The sequence below is a fragment of the Mobula hypostoma genome, chromosome 24 (genome assembly GCF_963921235.1).
Source record: "Mobula hypostoma chromosome 24, sMobHyp1.1, whole genome shotgun sequence".
In the NCBI taxonomy this organism is placed as follows: Eukaryota; Metazoa; Chordata; class Chondrichthyes; order Myliobatiformes; family Myliobatidae; genus Mobula; species Mobula hypostoma.
This window is the reverse complement of record NC_086120.1, coordinates 23,551,718-23,579,564: the sequence shown is the minus strand read 5'-3', so window position 1 is coordinate 23,579,564 and position 27,847 is coordinate 23,551,718. Positions and strand designations below refer to the sequence as shown.

The following is a 27,847-nucleotide window of genomic DNA, read 5'->3' as shown; positions in this document are numbered from 1 at the left end:
ACAGCCATCCCGAGACGTTGTGTGGCATCACACTGATGTAGCTGCACTCCACCAGTACAGTCATTGGAGTCTGTCTCCCAATATACAGCACTGCTTTGAATGCCCCTCTGATACTGCAGTACTCCCTTAGTATCTCTTACCAACTGTGCAGCATTGTCCCATTCAATCAGATTTTTCCTTCCGACAGCGAGGCAGTCCCTCTGAATTACCTCCCTGACTGTGTACTACAGCCTCACTTCAGTACATTGCAATCATTCAAATAGAGAACGATGTTCTCCCGAGGTGTTGCCTGTTGGTGGGTGTTCGTGTGACTGTAGCATTCAATCTGGGATCCACATATTTCTGGTGATTACCCTTCTCCTCCTTCAATTGTTCTTTGTAAATCCACCATTGTGGAACCTGGGCTCATCCAGACCTCACACTCCTGCTCTTTTTGCCACTTACTGGTCGACACGACTTAATAGAAACATAGAAATCTACAGCACATTACAGGCCCTTTGGCCCACAATGTTGTGCTGACCATGTAACCTGCTCTAGAATTTCCCTACCATATAGCCCTCTATTTTTCTAAGCTCCATGTACCTATCTAAGAGTTTCTTAAAAGACCCTATTGTATCCGCCTCTCTGACCTTCGCTGGCAGTGCATTCCACACACCCACCACTCTCTGTGTGAAAAACTTATCCCTGACAATACCCTCCTGAAACTACTTCCAAGCACTTTAAAACTATGCTCCTTCATGTTAGCCATTTCAGTCCAGGGAAAAAGCCTCTGGCTATCCACACGATCATTATCCGAAACAGCTTTATCAGGTCACCTCTCATCCTCCTTGGCTCCAAGGACAAAAGGCCGAGTTCACTCAACCTATTCTCATAAGGCATGCTCTCCAAACCAGGCAACATCCTTGTAAGTCTCCTCTGCACCCTCCCTATAGTATCTACATCTTTCAGAAATGAACACAGTACTCCAAGTGGGGTCTGACCAAGGTTTTATATACCTGTAACATTACCTCAGGCTCTTGAACTCAATCCCATGGTTGATGAATGTCAACACACCACACGCCTTCTTAACAACACTGTCAACATGCACAGCAGCTTTGAATGGCCTATGGACACAGGCCCCCAGATCTCTCAGATCCTGCACACTGCCAAGAGTCATACCATTTATATTATATTCTGCCTTCAAATTTGACATACCAAAATGAAACACATCACACTTATCTTGGTTGAAGTACATCTGCCACATCTCAGCCCAGTTCTGCATCCTATCGATATAACCTCTGACAATCCTCCAGACTATCCACAACACCCCCAACTTTTGTGTTGTCAGCAAACTTACTAACCCACCCTTCTACTTCCTCATCCAGGCCATTCATAAAGACCACAAAGAGCAGAGGTCCCAGAACAGATCCCTGCGGAAGACCACTGGATGTTAGAGTGGATTCTCTTCATGGAGAATGTATGTGTTGTTTGTTCAGTGGGGAGTGGGGAGGGGGGCAGGATCCAGTGGCAAGGAGTGGAAGATGACTGGGGACCCGTCACTGCTGCTGTCTTCACCTGCATTCACTGCAACTGTGATGTGGCATCGCTTTCCCCTGGCTCCACTGTTGCTGGCTTTGTTGGTTCGCTCTCTGTCAGGAACCTCCCCCCTGACCTTACCGCCATGGTGGTACTACCAGGAGCCAGGTGGCAAGAAGCTAAACTCCAGACGGTGTCTCCCTCGTGACCTCAGAAACTCACAAGCCTCTCCACCACCACAAGGTGGCAATACCCCCTCGCTGTTGCCGCTCTGACATTGCAGCATTCCCTCACATATCAAATCAACCTCAATCCCATAACCGAACACTGGCCCAGGGGTGAAAAAAACTACCCCCTACATACATATGGTGCATCAGATTACAGCGAGACTGCTCCCGGCCCGTTGGAGGGTGAAACATTGCTGGAAACTGTCAGCCAGGTGTCAGTGTAAAATTACAACAGAGCGTACAAATGCCCTACTAAGTCACATCACATAGTGTAGAAAGTTAACAAGATACTCTGGACTGAGCAACCGTGAACTGAAATATAGTTTAAATCATTGGAGTGTTAATCTCATGGTTTTATGACTCCTCAGCCCCTCGATTAGATTCCAGGTTGTAATGCTTTCCCAGTAATCCTTTATATAACCCCTCCCCCTGCCCCCTGAATACCTTGATATGCTTTCAACCTGCAAATTGCTAATGTTATTCCCTAAGGAACTGAGGGTTAAGATATGATTCGGGTGGGATATATAATTCTTAAATGGTACTTGGTTTGTACAGAATAGTCCTGTTCTTGCAACTTGTTTTTACGGGTGTTGTGGTCTCGCCAAGACGTTAAATCCAGTTTTTCTTCTTTTCCCATTTCCACTGAATTACTGCTGAGTTTGTACATCCTCCCTTTTGTTTCCCTCTCCTCCATATCTATCTTTCCTCTGTAACCAGACATGTACCAAAATCCCTATTCAACCCAGTGCAAAAACAATCATGTCATGTAAGATCACATTAACATTAAATGAACAATCACATCTGAAGAGCCTGACATACCCAGTCTAGTAGCCCCGTCTCACAAAGAAAATGTGGGCTATTTGGCATGGGAGAGCATCACCCACCTGGCATCCTGCAGGAGTTCTTGTTGTTGGGAGAGAGGATCTTGACTCTTTCCCTTTGTAATCCTAAAATGTTACCAAAGACCAACAAGAAGGTTCTGCTTCCCATCCTGAATGAGACCAGCCAACTGAACCATCTGGTCCAATTGATTACACCATTCTGAACACTCACATCATTTCCTGTGTTAATTAGTTGAATATAATAAGTGGAATGCCCTATTATCTGATCAATAGATACTTGCACAGATTGCTGTTGATGTTAATGATATTATTGATTATATATAATTGCTTAATGTAGTCTGAAGGAAGTTATTAACAGACCAGTCAAGTGGTTTTGAGAGAAATTCAAGTTGGAGAGGTTTGAGGCAAAGCACTATTGAGGAAAAACAAGCCAAAGGAAATCATTGTGATGGGGTACTGACACCGCAGAGGGAAAGTGCTGTTTCGTACTACAGGGTCCTAGATCCCTGTCGGTAATTGGAAAGTTAGATAAGGTGGTTAAGAATGCATATGGGGTACTTTTCTTTATCAGCTGAGTCAGAAGAGTGGAGAATAGAGTGGTATGCTCAGGTATAAAGTTAAAACAGGACCCAATTCCAACTCAACCTACAGCCAATCCCAACCCACCTCAAACACAACCAGTTCAGACCTGGCCAATCTGAACCTAAACAGCCACAGTAAATCTCAACCTATTGTGAGCATGGCCAATTCAAACCAGTCTTTCCTATTATAAGATATGGGAGCAGAAGTAGGCCATTTGGTCCGTTGAGTCTGTTCCGCCATTCAGTCATGGGTTGATCCAATTCTTCCAGTCATCCCCACTCCCCTGCCTTCTCGCCATACTCTTCGATGCCCTGGCTAATCAAGAACCTATTTATCTCTGCCTTAAATACGCCCAATGACTTGGCCTCCACAGCTGCTCGTAGCAACAAATTCCACAAATTTACCACCCTCTGACTAAAGCAATTTCTCCGCATCTCTGTTCTAAATGGGCGTCCTTCAATCCTGAAATCATGCCCTCTTGTCCTAGACTCCCCTACCATGGGAAATAACTTTGCCATATCTAATCTGTTCAGGCCTTTTATTCATTGTACAGAATAATCGATTGCTCTGCTCAGCATGTTTTTTAGAACCAGGATAATCCCAGCCTAATCAAAGGTCCTTAAGATTAACTGCAGAGAATGTACTGAGTGATACCAAAGAGAACAGCCCGGCTTGGATAGAGTGCTTAACCCAAATGTACAACTGATCTGACCTGAACCCAACCACGAAGACAGGTACTGATGGTCTCACACCAGGTAGCCAGGTGCCCAGTAGGGAAAACATGCTGAAACTGTGTTATCATTTGTTAGGCTAAAAATTGGATACTGTGTGTAATTCTAGCCCCCACACCAATGAAAGGTGGCAATAGCACTGGAGAGGCTGCAGGAGATATACAAGGATGAAGTCCTGACGAAGGGTGTGGGCCCGAAACGTTGACTGTACTCTTTTCCATAGATGCTGCCTGGCCTGCTGAGTTCCTCCAGCATTTTGTCTGCATTTCTTTGATTTCCATCATCTGCAGATTTTCTCTTGTTTATATTGTTTTCACTGGAGATGTTTGGGTACGAAGAATGCTTGAAGAGGCTGGGGTTGCATGCAAGCAAGCAAGCAAGCATCCATTCCCTCACTCACTTAGAGCGTAGAACAGGCCCTTTTGGGTCAAGAAGCCACGACACCCGGCAGCCCACCTACTTAACTCCAGCTTAATCACAGGACAATTTGCAATGACCAATTAACCCTGCCACCTCAAGGCGGCAACGTCTATCATCAAGTATCCCCACCATCTGGGCCACGCCATCTTTTGCAGCTACCGTGGGGCAGGAGGTACAGAACTCTAAGGTCCCACACAACCCGGATCAAGAACAGCTGCTTCCCTTCAGCCGTCCAGTTCTCGAAGCAACTGTCATAATCCTAACCACTACAGTTTAGCAACACCGTGGAGACTTTGACAACTGTGCATTAAAATAGACTTTTTTTTTAATGTAACACATACAAAATGCTGGAGGAACTCAGCAGGCCAGGCAACATCTGTGGAAAAGACTAAACAGTCAACGCTTTGGGCTGAGACCCTTCATCAAGAATGGAAAAAAAAGATGAGAAGATTTCTTGTTCTGAAGTCTTCTGAGTTCCTCCAGCATTTTGTGGTGTGCCGCTTGGATTTCCAGCATTCGCAGATTTTCTGGTATTTGTCAGACTCTTTTTTGATCTAATTGTGTTTTCTTATATTTAAAAAGTATATACATTTTTATTGTTTTTCGCGAATGCTTGTTTCCCCTCTCTGCGCCTTGTGGTGCATTTATCTGTTGTTGTTTTAACAAGGCTGAGGATGGAAAGCGTGCCAAGGAGCTGGCTGGATTCGAACCTGGGAACGTCAGGATATATATTGTATACATTTCTCTGACATTAAATGTACCTATTGAAACCTATTGAACTTACCTTGGAACCCGGTGCAGGTGCCATGACCCCACCAGCTGGCTTTCTCATGAATGCTGCTTATATGATAATATGTGCCTGAGACAATGCTGCAAGCTTTTCACTGCACCTGTGCTTACGATCACAAACTCAACTTTGAACTTGTCTTTGATCCTGCATTTAAGGGCCACTTGCTCCAATCCTTCCATTCAGTGGTTCTCGAGTGTTTCAGTTTATAAACCAAGGGAAGAGATTTCCTTTTGAGATGTAAGTCAGATGTTTTGGAACTTATCCCTGTGACCTGTGACCTTAGTGTAAATCTTCCATTGAGGAATCACATGCTTTCTTTAATTTCTTTGGAGGATTGTGCACCCTGGAATAGTTTGATAGTTTTGTCACTTGAATGAAGATGAAACTGAGAGCATTGAGAAATGGTGAAGGAATTTCATCTTTAAATCATTCCATATTTTTCCAACTTAAATAGCAGCCAAAATATGCTTTTGTGGCCTTTTATATATTGGCGAGACCCGACGCAGACTGGGAGACCGCTTTGCTGAACACCTACGCTCTGTCCGCCAGAGAAAGCAGGATCTCCCAGTGGCCACACATTTTAATTCCACATCCCATTCCCATTCTGACATGTCTATCCACGGCCTCCTCTACTGTAAAGATGAAGCCACACTCAGGTTGGAGGAACAACACCTTATATTCCATCTGGGTAGCCTCCAACCTGATGGCATGAACATCGACTTCTCTAACTTCCGCTAAGGCCCCACCCTCCCCTCGTACCCCATCTGTTACTTATTTTTATGCACACATTCTTTCTCTCACTCTCCTTTTCCTCCCTCTGTCCCTCTGAATATACCCCTTGCCATCCTCTGGGTCCCCCGCCTCCTTGTCTTTCTTCCCGGACCTCCTGTCCCATGATCCTCTCATATCCCTTTTGCCTATCACCTGTCCAGCTCTTGGCTCCATCCTTCCCCCTCCTGTCTTCTCCTATCATTTTGGATCTCCCCCTCCCCCTCCAACTTTCAAATCCCTTACTCACTCTTCCTTCAGTTAGTCCTGACGAAGGGTCTCGGCCTGAAACGTCGACTGCACCTCTTCCTACAGATGCTGCCTGGCCTGCTGCGTTCACCAGCAACTTTGATGTGTGTTGCTTGAATTTCCAGCATCTGCAGAATTCCTGTGTTAGCAGCCAAAATCTGATTTTTTTTTTTGCAAAAGAGCGGAAAGATAAAGATAGTCACAGTACTGGGGAAAGTTCTGTGAACATTTTCTTAGAAAAACTGCCAGTGTTAAATGGAAGATTTAGATTCAGATTCAAGTACATTTACTATCAAGGAATGTAAAAAATTACACGAACTTGAGATTTGCTTACTCGCAGGTAGACACAAAGCAAGAAACCTGAAAGAACCCAATTGAAAGAGTAAAAGAATATAAGTAAGAATAAAAGACCAACACTCAATGCTCAAGACAAAGAAGAAAAAAATACAAATCATGCAAACAACAACATTCCGATTTACAAATCCACATTGAGATTATTGGAAGTGGCCCAGATTTACTGGAGTGTAATCTCTGTAGGAGCCTCTCAAACTCCAACCCTACATCTCATCATGAGAGGTGGAAACGGGTCAGGCCGGCTAACAGGGCTCTGGTGAAGCTGATAGGCCAATCCCCTGTATGGTGGATACAATGGATTACAGAAACATAGAAGAATTACAACCGTACCATCGACTTTGGACAATGGAGACGGGAGGCTATCAATGTCCCAAGGTTCCAAGAAGAAGACGAATCTCTGTGAGAAGCAATTTCTTACCTCAAAAACCCTTGACGTGTCTCCTCTCATTTGTCTTACACTTTCAAAGGAGGCTATTCAGCGCATTGAGTCTAAACCAGCCTTCAAAATAATCCCATCAAATCCCTTTTTGTTGTAACCTATTACTGCTACAATGTCCATTAACTCCTTCCTGATTCTCCCACCCATCCTGGAGGACTTCCTGAAGCCCAGGTATGTAGGATCGCGCACTAAGTGATCATCCCCACCACTTACCAGGATATGGAGAAACAAGATGTCTCTTCCTATGTCTCGATTTCCTTAAGCCGTGATCCCAGCAGTGCTTAAATACAGTGGTCGTCTGCTTTCTAATGGGCACTGACACATGTTAATTACTCAGTTTAATTTCAGCTGGTGGACACATGTAAATAGGAATAAAACCATAATTGCATCTTTTAACGATTAATCTTACTCTATGTGTTGGAAAATCCTGTGTGAGAGAAGTTATGGATTGAAATAGATGCTATTAATCATGATCTGTTTCAAACTGTGGGCAGGTCAGAATATTCAGCAGCAGGAGTGGAATTTAGTACAAGTTAGGATATGGACTGAACATCATTAAAACTTTCTGTGGTTTAAACTGCCAAATGTTTTGATCCATCCACTGTCAGTATGAATATTGATGTCAAATATTGCATACGAACAGTGAAAATAGGCAGAAAAGATTAACTGTTGAGTCCAATTGATTGGCTGCTTTTACAGAAGATTATCATTAATAGTTGCAATGGGTGAGACACAAGTTTAATTGCCTCTGATGGGGAAATCGTGGATGAGAGGCCATTGTTAGAAATGGATACCATGGGTCAAATGAGGTTTTCAAAATGGAACTGATGGACATTTGAAATTAAAAAGCAAATGTTGGAAACTTGGAATCATATCAGAAAAGGGCTGGTCAGGTAATACCTGCAGACAGAAATACAATGAAGACTGCAGCAAAGCTGGAGACGAACATTTTACTTGGAGGATGTACAGGGAATACTCTTATCGGGCAGATTGCATTAGACAAAGAAATAAAGACCTTCTGGGCTTGACTACTCTGTTATTTGGTACAAAATGCAGACTTTTTTTTAATGTCACAGGACAGGAAGAAGCCCTTCCTGCCCAATGAGCCCATGCCACTCAATTACACCCGTGTGGCCAATTATCCTACTAACCGATACGCCTTTGGAATTTGGGAGGAAACCAGAGCACCGGCAGGAAACCCATGCAGTCATGAGAAGAACGTACAAACTCCTTACAGAAAGCAGCAGAATTGAATCTGGGTCACTGGTGTTGTAACCAAACTATGCTACCACTATAACACTGTGCTGCCCAATCCCCTTTTTAGGAATCTCCTTGTTTTTTAATTAAGCCCATTCCTTCTGGCTTTGGCAACTGGTTTTGACTTTGGAGCCAATTGACCAACACTAGGGATGTTGGTCTAGGCCTGGGTACAGGGTGGGATATGTCATAGGTGTGCAGAAATTCAGTGAGGTTGAAAGCTGGGCCACCTTGCTGGAAACGTGTGTTGTGACAAACATGTCCCTACATCCATTATCAAGGACACAACAAAAACCATGAACATGACTGTTATTTATTACAAGCCTCAATGAGTCGACAACAATCCAGGATCTGGCAAAGCAAGAACATTAAAATTTTCTTCCCTTATCCACAATGGAGCGTCTGTTCAGAGCTGGGCAGAGTTTACAGACAGTCCCTAAAATTTAGGCATCGGAGATTAACGACAGTTCATGAATGCTAAGTAGGTGATGATAACAGTAGAGAGATACCGCATAAGTGTGTAGCGTGGAATCAGTTGATTTGTTACCTCTGTGACTGTGACAGATAAAGCTCATTAAATATTTCTTGCTGACAACAATAAATAGGTCACATTTGGGATTGAGCAGATCAATAGAGATATGAAGATCAACCAGGCCTAGAATTTTATATTTGGAATTTGATCTTATTAGTCATTGAGAGAGAACATTTACTCACATTTTTAGCAAAATAACAACAGATCCTGACAGAGTGAACCTATTAAGGAATTACAGAGTAAAACTCCCTCTACACTGTTTTTCCCCAATCATTCCCATGTTAGATACAAAATAAAGCTTCTTCTACACTGTTACATCAATCAGTCCCAGGGTAAGGGCACCACAGGTTAGACACAGAGCAAAGATTGTCAAAGATGGCTCAGATATCAAATTAGGCTCTCTCTACCCTGTCACATCAATAAAGTATTTTGGATTATGTGCACGAAGTGAGCTTCCAATGAGAACAGCCCTGCTCCTACTGCAAACTGGAATGTGAACCTTGTCTCACATAAGCTAGTTTATTAGTAGCGTAAGAGAGATGGAATGTTGTGCCTATGTCTTATACCCAATGACTACAACTACTGAATAAACCACCCAGCTTCAAAAAACACCATCAAAAGTGCAAAAAAACTAAACCATATATTATAATCCATCAATATATATTTATATATGCAATATATTAAAAACCCTTTCTTCTGCAGTATGAAATCCTGAGCTCACATTTATTAACTTATCAGGCTAGAATCCCAGCACCAACACTAGCAAGAGTGAGTAATCACAGTTTGTCATGTTTACGTGCACTGTTGCCATTATTAATGTGAAACTCAGAATTTTATAATGCAAAATCTGAAATTTAAAGTCCAGATAAATAGGGGATCTAATTATATCTGTATATCCCCATACTAATTACTCCTTCCCCCCAGGACCACTTCACCTGATGTCTTAGCTCCTCAGAAGCAATGTTACGGGATGATTTATTAAACTTCTACAGTGAGCACATATTCTAAGCATAATGAACTTGCAAAATAGACAGTAGAAGCCTTAGGTAATAAAGATCTGAAAAGGGAGCAGAAATTGTACTGGGTCAGGCAGTATCAGCCCAGAAGCTGAAATTTCAGGGATGCAACTTTTTTTATAATAATAACCTGTCTGTGTTGTTTAAGTGCTGACAGACCACTGACTAGGGAATCCTGAATCAGAGAAGGCTAGAAAATTAGTGAGCACTAGCGAGGGTTGACCATACAGTTCCTCAAGACTTCTCCACCATTCAGTAAGATCTTGGCCCTCCTGTATACATTGGCCATCTGGCCTATCCCAGGTATCATTCACTATGACCTTCATTTCATTATCAAGACAGAAATTGACCCCTTCTTTGATCACTGGGATGACATATTTTTGGGGCTTCATTCTAAAGGAGGAAAGCCAAATCATTTTTTCACATGAACTGTATTAGCTTGACTGCTAACCCATGTTCTTAGCTCACTGCACCACCTGATGACCTCTTATCTCATCAATACATAACTCCCTCAAAGACAAAGTGATGTCTCCTTGTGACTTCATCTCTTGAGGCCTGAAATTAGTCATCACATTTCCCAAACCTATTGCAATCCATCTATCCTCTTTGCCTCTGGTGGCTTCTCTCACTAATATTATTGAAGCCTAGTAAGATCTTGTTGATAAATGTTGAGTCCTGGAGAAGTTTGGGAAGCCTGGTTGCCTCCATTTATCCAGTTTTTCTTCTTTTCCCATTTCCACTGAATTACTGCTGAGTTTGTACATCCTCCCTTTTGTTTCCCTCTCCTCCATATCTATCTTTCCTCTGTAACCAGACATGTACCAAAATCCCTATTCAACCCAGTGCAAAAACAATCATGTCATGTAAGATCACATTAACACTGGTGTTCACTAATGCTTTGGGGAGATTTTGATCATAATGCAATCGAAGTTCTTTTCCATAGCTTCCCCAAAGTTTTGTACCATTCCTATCTGATCACCAGTCCAGAGGAAAGTTCATAAACCCAAGTGACCCTTTTTTCTTTTGGCTCCTTCCTGTGAGTCAGTAGAAACTGGGAGACTTGGCCAACTATAGTGACTACTATTGTCAACTAATACTACCCTGTATGGCATTGCCATCAGATGGCTGATAAGGAGCGGGGTGGAGATTTGTGAGGGCTCAGGAATGGGACTCCCATCCGCTCACTACCTTCACACTGCTTAGTGTTACCACGGTCAAGGTCCTTGTAAAAAGCAGATCAAAGTAGGAACATTCCCAATGTCTGCAATATCATTCCCACTTCCACCTCCAGAATTAAACAGAATTAAACCTAGGATTATGGCAACACACACAAAATGCTGCCTGGCCTGCTGAGTTCCTCTACCGTCTTGTGTGTGTTGCTCGGATTTCCAGCATCTGCAGATTTTCTCTTGTTTGTACCTAGGATTATAGAAAGGCTACAGATACAGGAAATGCTCTGGTCTCCTGCAACATAACCATTAGAAGCTGTAAACTGCACGGTCAAAAGTGTCACAAAGGAATACACCAAGCTTTGGCCTAGCCAAAAGTTCACTGTTTCTTGAAATTACATAAAGGTCATTCTCTGCCATAAAAAGAGCTTTGATAAAAGTTAAAAATAAAACATTACAAATTGCAACACACAACTTAGACCAGATAATCTAAACAAAATGGAACTGTTCTGATCTAGAACACCCTCCCTCCCTGAGGAGATGCAAATTCTGGGGCTTTAAGGAACTTGATGAGCTACTTGTAGGATTTCTGGAGAGTGCATCTCCCACTGCAGGAGTGGACAGAACGCTTATCCAAGTGAGATTCTAGTTAGGGTCAGTCCTCTCTTGGTTTACGTCTGTCATTTTAATGTAACCCCTTAAAGTTGTACTATGCAGTCAGTTCCAGGGTAATCTGGGAGGTTGAGGTCATATTTCTTCTGTAGGTCATAGGGCAAGTAACGACCAGCTAGAAAATGGTATTTGCCAGAAAACTGGGTGGCACATTTCTTCGGTGCAGCCAGGGAAATGAGGACCTCAGGACTGATGCCATCGCCTTTCCCGTTCTCTGCGTCCCAGCCTGCACAAATAGAAGAAAGATCACCCTTTGTTAAATGGGAGGGTATGCTGGGAGAGCATACAACACTAGTTAGGCCCCAGCGGAGCACTGTGTACAGTTCTGGCTACGGCACTACCTGAGCAACATGAAAGCACAGGAGAGGGTGCAGAGGAGATATCCGGGCTGTTGCCAAGGCCAGAGAATTTTATTTATGAGGAGAAATTGGCCAGGCTGGGCTTGTTTTCTTTGGAATAGAGGAGACTGAAGGGAGAATTTAATCAGGTGGATAGAACTATGAGAAGCCTAGACAGAGTGAGTCATACTTTCAACCCTTCATACTTCCAAGGCCAGATAAGGCTCTCATGAGAGAGAACCACAGTTTGTATTCCACATCAGGCCACATGTCTTCTCTTTCTTCAGTCTCCTTGGGTGGACTCTTTCAATACTACCTATCTAGTATCTAGCATGGGATTGTTTCAGGCAGCTGTATTCCTCACACGGGGCAAGCTGTCCATCTCCTTCTCGTCATCAGAGACTTTGCATTTACCCTTCGGTGCAGCTCAGCTTGAGATTCTTCTTGGCCTGACAATCTTCCACAGGTGTTTGTTTTGGAAGCGCTCCAGCTTATGAGCTGCTCTTGCTGTCAACTGTGTAACCACACAGAGGATTTTGCTGTTGAAGAATTTTGTCTTTGTTGCATTTGAAGACTTGTTGTTCTCCAGCATAGTAAAGGGAAGGTTTGCTTTGCTAATTCTTCCATTGATTTCTTTCTTGGTGCCACCATTTCTCCCAGGTGGACAAACTCTCTTGTCCTTTGGCCTTATTGTTGGTGTTAATTATTGGTTTCATTTTCATGTGTCAAACCAGAAGGATCTATTATTCCAAGGGTTCGACTCGGGAGCATGGATTCAAGTTAAGAGTTAGAAATACAAAAGGAGAGGTGAAAAAAAATCACCAGATGGGAGGGAGGAAGCCTGGAACTCATTGCACAGAGGAGTGATAGAGTGATAAATCTCTAATGCATTTTAAACGGTGCCTGATTAAGCACCTAATGTACTATAATCTACAGAACTATGGATCAAGTGCTGGGAAAGGGAATTGGTCTCACTAGTTCAGCTCAGGTTGGCATGAACCCAGTGGACTGCAAAGCCTCTCCCAATGCCTGGAATCCCTATCATGCTATGATTTTTAGAGTCAGGCCAGATCTGATTAAAAACATTTAGTCTTCTGGTACCTTTTCTGACCAATAAAATCAGAAAGCTTAATTACAGATATTCATTGCCCTTGGCAGTTTAACCGTCATCATCACTGGGTCCAAGCGCTGGAACTCTGCACTCAAACACTTTATGAGAACACCGTCACCAGAAGGACGGTAATGGCTCCGGGGGGCAGGTCGCCACAACCTTCTCAGAGGTAAATAGGGCAGAGCATAAACATTGGCCTTGCCTGTGATGCCGGTGTGATGAGAAATAATGGAAAAGCCCTGTAATTACCAAGGCCACTTAGTCAGCCGGTGAATGGAACTGGGGAGTGTTAGGGGGTATTCGGGACTTATGTGAATGTAGCAAATATTAATTCAAGGAAGAACTAGTCTCCAGTTCTTAATGTAAATTGTAAATTGCAAGTAGTAAATTGTAGTTAAAAACATCCCTTTTGCAAATAAACAACCATGTCTGCAGAGCATTGTTTACCCTGCAGACTAAGAGATATGGTTTGCAGAATGGTTACAATGAGACATCAGCCAAACGTTAAGACAATGGGGTTGTGTTAATTGGCCTGCATCAATTCAAGGTACTATGGGGCTAAGTAATTTGGAAACAATTTCAAGGAAGCTTGCAGACCAAACTGATACTATCACTTAGCACATCAAATAGCTGATCTATCAATAGTTGGGCATCTGCTTCTCTGCCCTCTGAAGTTTTTAGAATACCTGTGTTAATTAGTTTCTCCCAGCAAAAATGTTTGAACATTCAGTAGTGTCTTATTAGTTACAATGTGCTTCCACTGTAAGTATGTACCAAAGCATCGAAGTAAATTATGTCTTTGTAACTATTGAAATTGTATTCAGTCACTTACTGTTACCTTTGATCTAAAGGGCATAAAAATGTAATGTGCTTTTGAGTTTGTGAGACTCTACCGAGAGGATCTCCAGAAGAATGCCTGCTTGTTTCAATGAATAAAGACTTCTTTATCATCAGCTTCAGTGTCTCTCCAGTAACTTAGATCATAGTCACAACAGAGAAAGACCTATTATATACAGTAGATCAATGCAACAAAAAGATTTATATTGTTAACATAATAAAAACACCACAGGGAGTACAAAGAAAGGATATTAATGATGCAGGAGTAGTCATAAATGGTAGGGTTTAAGCACAATCTTAAGGCAGAAAAGGGGGGGGGAAAGGTGAACAATTTTAGCGATAGAATTCCAGAACTTGGGAACTCAGTAATCACGAACAGTGGAGCAATTATCTTTGGAATACTCAAGAGGCCAAAAATGGATAGCTTTATGATTGAAGGAGATTACAGTGAAAGGGAGTGGTGGGGCCAGAGAGGGTTTTGAAAATGGGGGATTCAAATTTTAATTGGGACAAATAAGGACAAGCTAGAAATAAAGAATGAAAGGTGCTTTGCCTCAGTAAGAGTTACTCTGAGTTATAACGGAAGAGTTATTCAGCACCAGTCCCCCAATAATAGGAAGATCATTTCTCCAGTAATAGTGAATGATGAATGGAAGTTACTGTAACTATAACAGAAACAACTCAGCAGGTCGGGCGGCAGCGATGGAGAGAGATAAACAGTCAACCTTTCGAGCCAGAACCATTCATCAGGTCCTGAAAGATCAGCTGTTTATTCCTTTCCATAGACGTTGCCTGACCTGCTGAGGTCCTCCTGCATATTTATTTATTTAGCAAAATACGATTTACTCTGGATTTCCAGCTCTGCAGAATCCCTTGTGTTTATAATGGCAACAACGTCCATAAAATCAACCCTATTCAACACTTTGGAGAGGGTGTAGAGATTATTTCCTTCAAAGGCCCCAGGAATGAGGGACTTCAATCAAATACATCTGCTGGAAGAGCTGGGTCGGTTTCTCTGAGAGCAGAGATGTTTTGTATAAATGAAGGTTTCGGGTTATGAAGTGGATGATAGAGTAAATAAGGAGGAATTGTTACCTGTGGCAAGATGTTCAGTGCAACAGAAAGCGGTGAATTAAGTTGATTGAGGAGAGAACCAGATGGGAGATATGTGCCGGGTAAAACCGTGGCTAAAATGATAGTCAACGCAGTTTCAGTGGAATTTTCTGAAAGGGAACTGGAGAAAAGCTCAGGGAAAAAGAAGTTGGCTGGGGGGTGGAGGGGTAAAGAGCAGGAGATTGAGTGGAGGCTCCAGCTGGTTTGCTGTTCCCAAGGGTTGACACTGGTGTGATGATCTGTATTGTGCAAGCCGACGGTACTGCTTTGGAAGGCAGTTATGTGTTCTTTACCTGAGGGGACATCAATGCTGATTACAGGTATTTTCACATGTTTCATTGTAGTCAGGATATTGAAATACAGCTCCTTCAGGCCCACCTCATCTGAGAGCCCCAGCACTGCATCTATGATCAGGTTGTAGGCATCATTTATCAGCTGCACCTATGGAGGAGGAAAGATAAACATTCCACACTGGTCATAGAATCAGACATACTAGGATCACCTCAAGCTAGCTCATTAAATGCTGCTTTCTTTTATCCTAACAATCTGCTTCCCAGAACAGTGTAAGAGAGAGCTTTGCCAGGTATATCAGCTCTTCTATCCCTTCCTTGGCAATATCTGATGGAACAGTGTAGAGCAAGATCTACTCTGTATCTTCTCTGTCTTTAACCTGTCCTGGGACAGTTTACTGGGACAATATAGAAGGAGCTTAGGTGAAGACTGTAGCTGTCTTTTCCACTACCTTCCTAAAAGGTCCACATAAAATGTTGAAATCTTTGATCATCTCAGTTAAAAATTTATTTTCTAATTTAATCTTTGTTATCTATATCCTATGCCAGAGTCAATCTTTCAACCTAAGGGCCTGGCCCAGACCTGATCCACCTTGGGCTCCTACGTTCACGATGCTGTTGAGGATGTTGTTGCAACAAATTCAGACTGAGGCCAGTCTTTTTAATTATTTTGTGAACCTTTAAGACATACAATTTACTATCCAGACACCTTAAACGTGAGAAAGTCTGCAGATGCTGGCAATCTGAAGCAACACACACAAAACGCTGGAGGAACTCAGCAGGGCAGGTAGCATCTATGGAAGTGAATAGATAGTTGACATTTCGGGCCGAGACCCTTCTTCAGGACTGAGAAGGAAAAGGGGAAGATGCCAGAATAAAAAGATGGAGGGAAGGGGAAGGAGGCTAGATGGAAGGTGATAGGTGAAGCCAGGTGCAGGAAGATGTTGGGGAAGTCCAGAACGAGGGGTCACAGTTTGAGGATAAAGGGGAAGCCTTTTAGGACTGAGATGAGGAAAAACTTCTTCACACAGAGAGTGGTGAATCTGTGGAATTCTCTGCCACAGGAAACAGTTGAGGCCAGTTCATTGGCTATATGTAAGAGGGAGTTAGATATGGCTCTTGTGGCTAAAGGGATCGGGGGTATGGAGGGAAGGCTAGTACAGGGTTCTGAGTTGGATGATCAGCCATGATCATACTGAATGGCGGTGCAGGCTTGAAAGGCCGAATGGCCTACTCCTGCACCTATTTTCTATGTTTCTATGTTTCTTCTCGGTCCTGTAGAAAGGTCTCGGGCCAAAACATTGACTGTTTATTCACTTCCATAGATGCTGCCTGAGTTCCTCCAGATTGTGTGTGTGTCCCATAAACCCTCAGTAGGGGCATAAATAGATTTGAGACTATTTATGGGCATATAGCGAGAAGTAGGAGGTGCAAATTCTAGGGCAAAAGGTGCACAAAGCCATGAAAGTATAATAAAATAGGACAGTCCCACCTTTACTCCAGTCCCACCATACAGTGTGATCACGACTGAACTGGTTAACAATGCAGTCCTACATTCCTCACCCTCATGGTGACCCACTGGCTGCCCAACCACTGCTAAAGCTACCAGAGAAAGCATCGCCTCGAGTTTTATTACCTCATTCGGAAGGTAGGAGAGAAATGGAATGTCCAACTTCTCACACTGAACCGTGAAGTCCAAAAAGATGGATTTGCAGGAACGTTTGGGGTAATAGATGGTTGGTTCATATCCCTGTCAGGAAAACAAAGCTGGGATTATCAGTGTTTCATTGACAGCTTCTTCCTGTTGTCAAAGATCTAACAACCTCTATTCTAGGGTGGCAGGGTAGTGTGGTGGTTGGCGTAACGCTATTACAGGGCCAACAAACCAGGTTCCAAACCACCGTTGTCTGTAAGGAGCCTGTGCACTCTCCTGTAATCACATGGGTGCTCTGGTTTCCTCCCACATTCCAAAGGCACACCCGCTAGTAGGTTAATTGATCACGTGGGTGTAATTGATCACTGTAATTGATCACATGGGTGTAATTAGGTGGTGTCGGCTCTATTAGACCTGAAGGGCCTGTTACCGTCCCAAATCTCTAAATAAATACGTTTTTATTTCTCATCTCTGTACCCAGCCTCACCAACAGAATCTCAGCCACTGCTCCCCATGCCACAAGACCATTAACCATAGGAACAGAATTTGGCCATTCAGCCCATCGAGTTTGCTCTGCCATTCTATCACGGCTGGTTTACTATCCATCTCAGCCCCATTCTCCTGCCTTCTTCCTGTAATACTTGCTACCCTGACTAATGAACAACCTGTCAACCTCTGCATTAAACGTACCCAATGATTTGGCCTCTACGACTGCCCATGGCAATGCATTCATCAGATTCACCACTCACTCGCTGGGTAAAGAGATTCCTCCTCATCCATGTTCTGAAAAAGCATCCTTCTATTTCAAATCTGTGTCCTCTGGTCCTAGACTACAGAAACATCCTCTCCACATCCATTCTATCTAGGCCTTTCAATACGCGATAGGTTTCAATGAGACTTCCTCCCCGCCCCACCTTCTAAACTCCAGCAAGTAAAGACCCAGGATCTTCAAATGCTCCCTGTACATTAACCCTTTCATCCAGGGATCATTCTGATGAACCTCCTCTGGATCCTCACCAATGTCAACGCATTTTTTCTTAGCTAAGGAGCCCAAAACTGCTCACCATATTCCAGGAGCAGTCTGACCAATGCCTTATAAAATGTCAGCATTATATCTTTGCTTTTATATTCACCCTGAGAAGGGTGAATGTACGGAAGGCAGCTGGTCCGGATGGAATACCTGGCCATGTGCTCAGAGTCTGTGCAGGGCAGTTGGCCGGGGTCTTCACAGACATTTTTAACCTGTCCCTGGCCCAGACAGTTGTCCCCACAAGCTTCAAGATCACCGCTATCGTGCCAGTGCTGAAGCATTCCACTGCCACGGGCCTGAATGACTTCCGTCCAGTTGCACTCACCCCCATCATTGCAAAGTGCCTTGAGAGACTGGTTCTATCACATCTGAAATCCTGTCTGCCCACTACCCTGGACCCCCATCAATCTGCCTATCGCACCAACAGGTCAACAGAGGACGCTATCTCCACGGCACTTCACTCTGCCCTGACCCACCTGGACAGCCCCAACTCTTACCTCAGAATGCTGTTCATTGAATTTAGTTCGACATTCAATACTGTGATCCCCTCCAAGCTGATCGCCAAACTTCACCAGCTTGGTATCACCCTAATCAGTTAAGTTAGACAACCTCTCCTTTTCCACTCTCACCCTGAACACCGGCGTGCCTCAAGGCTGTGTGCTGAACCCTCTTCTGCACTCTCTTTTCACCTATGACTGCGTTCCTGTACGTGGTTCTAACTCCATAATCAAGTTCACAGATGACACCACAGTGGTTGGCCTGATCAGAGGGGATGGCGAGACGGCCTACAGGGACGAGGTCCAGCACCTGGCTGCATGGTGTGCCGACAACAACCTGGCCCTTAACACCCAAAAGACCAAGGAGATCATTGTGGACTTCAGGCATGCTAGGATCCACACTCACGTCCCCATCTACATCAACGGAGCTGTAGTGGAGCATGTATCAAGCTTCAGATTCCTTGGTGTCCACATTTCCAAGGATCTCACCTGGTCCCTGAACTCCTCTGTGTTGATCAAAATGGCACAACAGCACCTTTATTTCCTGCGGAGCCTCAGGAAAGCTCACCTCCGTCCCAGGATACTGATGGACTTTTACCGCTGTACCATTGAGAGCATACTCACCAACTGCATCTCAGTGTGGTATGGCAATTGTCCCATATCGGACCGCAAAGCACTCCAGCGCGTGGTGAAAACTGCCCAGTGGATTATCGGCACCCAATTGCCCACCATTGAGAACATCTACCATAAACGCTGCCTGGGCAGGGCGAAAAGCATTATCAATGATGCATCTCACCCTAACCATGGACTTTTTACTCTCCTCCCATCCGGTAGGCGCTACAGGAGCCTCTGCTCCCGCACCAGCAGGCACAGGAAGAGCTTTTTCCCTGAGGCTGTGACCCTGCTGAACCTCACATCACAGCACTAAGCAGTATTGCACCCATATTGTACTGTCTCAGTACTTCTATATTTGTGTGCTGTAACACTTACTTTTTATTCGCAGTTATTTTGTAAATAACACTATTCTTTGCATTTCTGGTTAGATGCAAATTGCATTTCATTGGCTTTCTATCTGTACTCGGCACAATGACAATGAAGTTGAATGTAATCTAATCCTCTCAAAAGGTAAAAACATGGATGTGGTGCTGAGGCTTCCTGCTGCCTCCCTAACCACTTCCATTCCTGCAGATTCCCCAGCTCCCAGCACTTCCCTAGATCGGTTCCCCGACACTTCTCCAATTTTGACTGCTCCACTACAGCCGTGCCTTCAACTACCTGGATCTGCACTCCAAAATTCCTTCCATGAACCTCCAAGATATCTCTCATCCTGTAAGACAGCCCTTAAAACCTCCCAGCCTCGGCTTACCCGCCCTTTGGATGTAGTTCAGTGTCAGAGTTAGTCTGAAGTTCCTCCAAAGCACCTTCTCATTTCTCATATTTCCTTATGACACAAGAGGCCAGTCCGTGGTGAGCCACCCCATCAGTCCCATTCCTTCGCACACGTATCTCCTTACAAGCTATTTTCTCTCACCTGTCCCAATTTCGTGCAACCCACATACCCTGGGGTAATTTACAAGGACCAATTAACCTACCGGCGCATCCTTGGGATGTAGCAGCAAACTGGAGCATGTGGAAGAAGACCATGTTGTCACATGGACAGCATTCAAATTTCATATGGGTAGGTTGCACTCAGGGTTGAAACAGGTCACTGGAGCAGTGAGACAGCAGTAAGTGCTATAGCGGTTGGGACGTTAAAGGTCCCTAAGACTCTCTTAAACCATGCGTCTCTGCCATTACTTTGTAGTGTTAAGTTTCTATGGCTTGCATGCAAAGGGGAAATGGACACAGATCATCCTTTGGAGGGCAGTGTACCAGGTGCTGTGTGGGCTACATCCCCTGGAAGAGGCAGGTAGGCCAGCTCTAGGAGATCAGATCTTGTAGCAGGTATGTGCCTTTGAAGACGATACTTGGCTGCAAGAACAGCTGGACCAGTCTTAATCACCCGAGGGGTTTGGAGATGAGTTTGCCTGAGTAATTTTCCCACATTAATCCTGGATTTTTGTCTTTCCCGTGGAGTTATGTGGCCGGGTGTGGGGCAAACTACTCAGTGACGCAGTTACTTTGTTAGGCCAGTGATCTTTTGTGTGAATAAATCTTCATATTGCCGCACCATAATCATGGCGTTCCCTCACCGATGGGGTTACAGGAGCACTTTTACCCAGTCCGTGTTGGAGAGTGGGCACCAGTCAATGCCCCATACCGTGGATATGGGAGCACAGAGGGTAATAACTTCCTCTTTGCCAGCACCCCTCGTGCAGGGAACAAGTTAATAATGGATTTGTATCCATGCCAACCACTGGGAGATTGTTTCCATCCCTGCTGGCGCAATCAGCAGCAGCAGAACTGTGGCCTCTTTTCAGGAATGAGCTGAAGGTGGAATTATCCAGTTTATAGGTTGTGTTTCTTCGTGAGGAGCATTAAACCGTCTCAGGCGGGTTTCACAATCCCAACTCTGCCCAGGGTCAACATCTGTTGTTCAGCACCGTAGGCACAGGCTGGTGTCTCTGAAGCCTTTCTCACTGCGGAGCTGATAAACGCTCAACTATAAATTATTTAAACCATTTCACTCTAAAAAGCCTCCACATGGGAGTTATTTGTAGTGCTGAACAATATCGCTTAAAGAGACAGGTTGGCTAATTTACCCAGAGAGATCTCAGGTGTGTCTGGGTTTTCTGAGCCCTGATTTAAATCAGTTGAGCCATTTTGAATATCCACAGGAAGTCCTCAAAAATACTTCCTGTCAAGTAGACTTTGACATTGACAAACTTTAGCCTTAAATTTTAATATGACAGGATATCATGTTTGAAATACAAATTGTTTGACAGAGAATCTTATAATTCTTTAGAATCATAGTCATAGAGTATAGAAATGAGCCCTTCGACCTAACACACCCATGTTAAATTTCTACACTAATCCCATTTATCACAGTTGTGATGGGAACCCTTGTTCTGGTGAGGGTTTACAGATTTCCCAGGAAGAATACCTGACTATGTGGTGAGAATGTTTGAGAGCTGTGGTGGTACCCTGAGGCTGGTGAGAAGCACAACATCAGTCTGGTGCCATTGGATTGGGGTGCGCCCCCGGTCATCTGACACTCAAGCTCCCTCTGATCTGACTGGTCACCTGCTACATCCCGAATCTGTAGCAGAGGAGCTGGCCTTTTACTCCAGCTGTCCACTGTCATTAGCTGTGTCGGTCTCCTCTCTCTTGGTCTAGCATCATCATCTTCCCTGTTCTCCTGCTTGCCTGCATCTGGTCCAGAACCTTAGTTTTTGCTTGAGACTTGTGGGTGGAAAGAGAGCCGGCTGGTTTGGTTGGCTTAGGGCTTGTTGGCTCCCTTCACTGTCCCGTGGAGGACAGGTGAGGAGCTTATCCACTCCCTTGTGCTGTTTTGTAAATCTCAGCTTTCACAACCGCGCAATGCCCCAGTGGAAACCAGCAGCCAGCAGTGAGGTGTGCTACCTTTTACGGCTATTCTCTTTGCAAATTAGTAGAAGGCAGGGGTTCCCAACCTGGGGTTCACGGACCCCTTGGATAATGGCCAGGGTCCATGGCATAAAAAAGGTTGGGAACCGTCAATATAAGGCATGTGACATAACCTGTGACATAAACTTCTCCTGACCATGGGTTGCAGTGTGTGTTATGCAGACGCTTTCATGTTGTGGGGTTCTGCGTGTGTCCGCTGGGTCTCAGTGGGAGTTTATGATCCACTCCATGCAGTGCAGATTGACACTCCCACTGCAGCACTGAGGGAACGCTGCACTACCTGAACGTTGTCTCGTGTGTGACTCCTCAGTACACAACAGATAATAAACACAAGAGGTTCTGCAGATGTTGGAGATTCATTGTAACACACACAAAATGCTGGAGTAAACAACAGATGATCTGCTTTCGTTGCTTGGCTGATTAAGGGAGCTTGCAAATTGATCTCCCCCATATGAGCTGTGTGCAAATTAATTGTCTCCTTATGGTTTGTGTACAAATTTATTGTCCCTATATGATTTGTGTGCAAATTTATCGTCTCCATATGATCTGTGTGCAAATTGATCGTCTCCATATGACCTGTGTGCAAACAGATCATACCCCATGCTGACAGTGCCATTTTACTGGTTGAAAGGTTTTGATGAAAATTTTTGGAAATGTAAATTTATTTTTGATGAATCACATATCCCATCACAGGAAGAGGATTCAAATTATTTCAAATATCTTTCTACTTTCATTGTGACCTCAGCCCCTCGGGGGGTGGGAGGGTGGAGGGGTGGGCAGTCGAGCAGAGAAGGAGTGATGACGTGACTAAATTAGCTAGACACAGCCATATTGGAAAATGTGCCCATTTCTCACCCTCTTTCTCACCATCTTGCACCCTGCTCCTGCTCCCTCAGACCACTAACCCCATCCCATTCCAGCAACTCACTCCTGCCCGTTCCCACCATCCTGCTCCCTGCTTTCCCAAACCTTTTCCCTATTTCTCCAGTACAATCCCACGCACCCTGCTCCCCATTTCCCCAGTAGCAACCCACTTCCCCACCCACCTCCCCATTGCCCTGATCACCATCTCATTCTTTTCCACCTTCCCCCGAGTGCCCAACCACCCTGTTCCCAATGTCCCCAGGATTAACCCTGCTCCACATTCTCTCAGTCCCCATTGCAGCTCTCTGCAACCCCGCTCCACATTCCCGCTGCTCCCCAGCCCGATACCTACGAATGTGCGAAGGTGCCTAGCACACACCAGGCCGATAGCTCCGTTCTGCTCCTGGCCACAAATCACCAGTATGGTTGGCTGCTTCCTGTGGAGAGACCCCCGTGGATAAGCCTGAATGAAGAGAGATACAAAAAAAAAATCATTGGGTTCCGAATCACAATGTCAGCAATTAGAAGCTTATCTAGCTCAGAATCACTCCTGGAGGTCTCATCCTCTGAAGATAAAGGGAGATTTAAATCTCTATAGTACCTTTTTCAATCTCAGGACCTCCCAAGGCAATGGAGGACTCTTTGAAAGGTTGCCACTGATGTAATGTACGTAATGTGGCAGCTATTTTGTGCACAGTAAGATCTCATCATTGTAATAATGGACGCATAATCTGTCTTGGAGGTGGACCTTTGGCTCACTCTGAGTGTTGGTCCATCAGGAATTTAGCAGAGACCACGGTACCATTCCAAAGAGCCCGGCTGCAGTGAAATCCATCCAATGCACCCTGTGGCCTTAGCTTGGTTGATGAACACTTGGCTAAGCTCCAGACTGGACAGCATCAGAATGTGTTCGAGGATGAGGAGGAGCATCACCAGTCAGATATTGGTCCTAAAGTAGAGAAAAGAACATCTACCTTCTGCTCATTCACACTTTGGACTCAGTCAACCTTTTAAAGAAATCTGGCAGCTAAGAGGTTTATGTATTTGGTAATATTTTGATCATTCTTTTTGAAATATGTGTAATTTCAAAGGCAGCTATTGAGAAAGGATTGACCATTTATAGTTGTTTGGAGGAAAATACAGAACAGGTGTACAGAAATGATCACTATCCGTCATGCTGCAGCGAGGAAAGCTGACAGATTCTCTCCTCTCCAAAGCTCCCAGCTGTTCCCTCCAAGTTGTCAAGCCTCGCTGACAATTACAGAAGATCTAGCCCTTAATGACGTTAATCCTACTTACTTCTGGCAAAGAAAATGAATGAATAAATCTAGGCTGCTCACAGAACTCTTGGAGCTTGGTAGAAGTATGGGAAAAATCAAAAGAGCAAAGACAACAGGAATGATGACTGAATGAAGAAGCAACAGGGCAGAAGCATAGAGATGGAGGAAGGGTTACCCACGGGGCAATATGAAGACATTTGAAGGAGCAGATTTTGTTTTCCTCAGATTTCAACTCCATGATTTATACTCTGAAACTAGGAGAAGAGCCATTGGCCAATCGTTCACAATCGCATTCCTCACTGTGATATTTCTCTTTGTGCAAACCTCCAACCAGGAGTGCTTGCCACACCTTGTCAATCTTTCCTGAAGTAACTCATGTTGCTCCATAGCATTGTCTGTAAGGCAGATCTACCCAGTGGCCATTTTATCAGTTACCTCCAATACCTAATAAAGTATGTTTGTGGTCTTCTGCTGCTGTGGCCCATACACTTCAACGTTGTTGTGCCTTCAGAGGCACTCTCTGAACATCATTGTTGTAACAAGTGGTTAGTTGAGTTACTGTCATCTTCCTGTCACCATTCTGACCAATCTCCTCTGATCTCTCTCATTTCCAAGGCATTTTCACCCACAGAACGGCCACTCACTGGATTTTTTTTTGGCTGTTTTTCACACCATTCTTTGTAAACTCTAGAGACTGCCGTGTGTGAAAACCCCAGGAGATCAGCAGTTTTTGAGATACTCAATCCACCCTGTCTGGCACCGACAATCATTCGATGATCAAAGTCACTTAGATCACATTTCTTCCTCGTCTGATGTTGGATCAGAGCAACATCTGAACATCATACCTATGCCCGCATGATTTTATGCATTAAGATACAGCCACAGGATTGGCTGATTATAGATATGCATTAACAAGCAAGTGTACAGGTGTAACTAATAAAGTGGACACAGAGTGTATGTCCTTGTTCAGGTCGTAACACTTCCCCAAGTTCCTCCCTGTGTTACGGATGCTGTTGGAGGTGGAGAATGATATCTGTGATGAGCACTCTGGCCTCGGCACAGACATTATTCCCCATCACTAACATTTCAACAGCTCATCAATAAGCAGGGAAATAAACACCTTTTAAAACATTCTCAGGACTTCCCTCCATCAATACATGTAGCAGTTTAATGCTGAATTCTTGGAGGCCTCTGACAATCCTGGAGATGGTCGTGGATGCAGGAGGGATAAAGGTACATAAAAACCAAAGTGATGAACACTTTACGTTTCCTAATTGAGGCAACAAATAAAAAAAAATAAAGGAACACCCTTAAATCTGCCTGGAATAGTTGTTAAGTCAGCAGTTGAACTGTGTGTACAATTACATACTGTATTATAGACAGAGTGTCACAACCGCAAAGAATTTTATCTAGAGTAATGCCAAGGAATTATATCTTTGATAAGAGATTTTTGAGATTATCAATATTTTGACAAAGTAAATGTAATCCAGGCACAATTTCAGTCATCAGGGCAAGAATATTTGACAGCTCAATGAGGGAGATTTACTCTACACCTTACTCTTCTTGCCCCATATCTAGGTATATTTGGTGGGTTATTCAAAAGGAGCTCTTTGCTGAATCAGATCCATGCTCTGGGAGTGTTGAGGGTGTTTTACTCTGTATCTAGGATATGCTGTCCCTGTACTGGCAGTGTTTATAGGTCAGTGTTGAGGGAGCTTTACTCTGTCCCTGCACTGGGAAGGTTCACAAGACTGTGCTGCGGGAGTTTTAGTCTGTATCTAACCCATACCGTCCTTGCACTGGGAGTGCTTGTTAGGGCTGCATTGAGGGAGTTTACTCTGTATTTTACACCTTCTGCCATGTCATTACAATGCAGAATCTGTGTCTGTTTCTGCCTACAATCGTTGGCTGAGGAACGTCGTGCCTTTCTGCTGCCACACAACCCAACCTGAAGTCAAGAGTTGTCCTGTAGTCAGAACTGAGTGTTTGTTACCCTGGTTCTAGTACTTAAATCCCCCCTCAAAAACCTGGACTACCTGCTGAGCCCTAAGTAGTGATGGCACAGCCATTTAACGTAAAAGCTGTAAAGAAAAGGCTCGGTCTAGTAGGAGGTCTCAGTTTAATGCCCAGTAAGTCTGGTGAATGAATTCCAAGGGCAGACTTCAGAGAACAAAAGACTCATTATCCCAGCTGAATGCTTCCTAAATTGACATCCTATAGGTCACTGTAAGGCAAAGACAAACCCCTTAAGAGGGAAGCATAGAATTTGGAGCTGCAGTTGTTAAGTACATTCCTGGACAAATAAAACTGCAAAAAAAAAGTGTAGTTCCATGGGAATTTAGTTCCTTCCATTTCAATCTACCAGCTGAACCCAATGGAAATGTTTATCTGAGCACCATTTCTGTTTCGCAGGCATTAATTGCTCATCCTATTCCCCAGTATGGGGTGTAGGAACCCTCAGGTCAGCTGTAATACCCACCATATTGGTTTTCACTGGGTCCAGGGATGCTTTTTCAGAAGCTTCTTATGCTGTGTGATTTCACCAGCGGCCGAGCGAGCATTTGGGGTGTTTCAGAATCAGAAATCTAGATGGAGCAGAACGCCCTTTTGGAGTGAGGAAGGTATTAGGATGATTAGAGGGACCTTGTATTCAGTGTCTACGACCACTAGAACTCAGATAATTGTGTGATCACTCAGGTGGAGTGTGATGTTCTCCTAAGGGGTTATTCCCTTAATGGAGAACGACCGTGCATGACTTTGTTTAAAGTGGCACCGGCGTTCACCACACAGACTTTGACAGATCGGGACCAGGGTCCAGTGGCGCGGAATACAAGATGACTGGGGACCCGTCACTGCTGCAGCCTTTCTCGATCTTCATTGCCACTGTGATGTGCTGTCATCTTCTGACAGCTTCAGCCGGGTCGCTCTTTGTTTAGAACCTCCCCCTTGATATTCCCACCACGGGTGGCCCTATCGGCAGCTAAACTGCCAATGGCATCGAGCCAGGATTTCGGTAACTCAGAAGCCTCTCAACTATGACAAGGTGACAATTCTCAGATTGTGTGTGTGTGTGTGTGCGGGCTGTGGGTATTGGTGCACAGTAAGTTTGTATTCACAGTGAATGGAAGGGTTGATGAACTGTAGGTTGTACACAATATGGAAGGTGCAGAGTTGGGTTGAGTGTGTAGCAAGCTGAGGTAGGTGCAGATATGGCGGATATACAGAGTGTGAGTCTGCGTAGAGTGACGAGTGACACAGAGTTCAAGGTACAAAGACAGCGTGAGAAGGGGCAGAGAGTAAATAGGATGGGGTGACCCACCTCAGCTCCAGAGGCCAAAACTTCACCAGGCATGTCACATGCCCAGTTCACCCTCAGCTAGACTTTCTTCATCTTCTCCACCTCCCCTGCTCTAAGGAACAAAATCCAAGCTCTTGGCCTCCCCTGCACTTTAGCTCCTGAAGTCAATGCAGCGCTGGTTCATTGGATTTACCACAGGATGAGGGATTGTTCACCGAGAGAGACTGAGTTAAGCTGGTCCTTTTCCGCTGTAGTGTTGGAGAATGCGAATCATCTCCCGAGAAAACACAGGAGTCTGGGAGTAATCGATGTGCTGGATGCCAAGAGGGTGTTTCTCAGACTGCAGAGCGGAACCAAAGGCATTTGGCATAGGCAAGAATTTCCCTTTAGTAATGGTTGTGAATTTTTGAAATTCTCTGCTCCAGG

The 27,847-nt window shown here is 44.3% G+C and overlaps 1 protein-coding gene across 1 annotated transcript in view; it reads right to left on the bottom strand.

Annotated features, from left to right (window-relative positions):
- Positions 1 to 8,478: 8,478 nt before the first annotated feature.
- Positions 8,479 to 27,847, bottom strand: part of yjefn3 (YjeF N-terminal domain containing 3) — a 137,539-nt gene continuing 118,170 nt past the window's right edge. Inside the window, exons 3-6 of the mRNA XM_063032805.1 lie at positions 23,196 to 23,306; positions 16,889 to 17,002; positions 15,256 to 15,403; positions 8,479 to 11,789 (exon numbers count right to left, since the gene is read on the bottom strand). Of these exons, the coding sequence (XP_062888875.1) occupies positions 11,590 to 11,789; positions 15,256 to 15,403; positions 16,889 to 17,002; positions 23,196 to 23,306 (573 nt within the window). The 3' untranslated portion in view covers positions 8,479 to 11,589. The remainder of the gene's footprint in view (positions 11,790 to 15,255; positions 15,404 to 16,888; positions 17,003 to 23,195; positions 23,307 to 27,847) is intronic.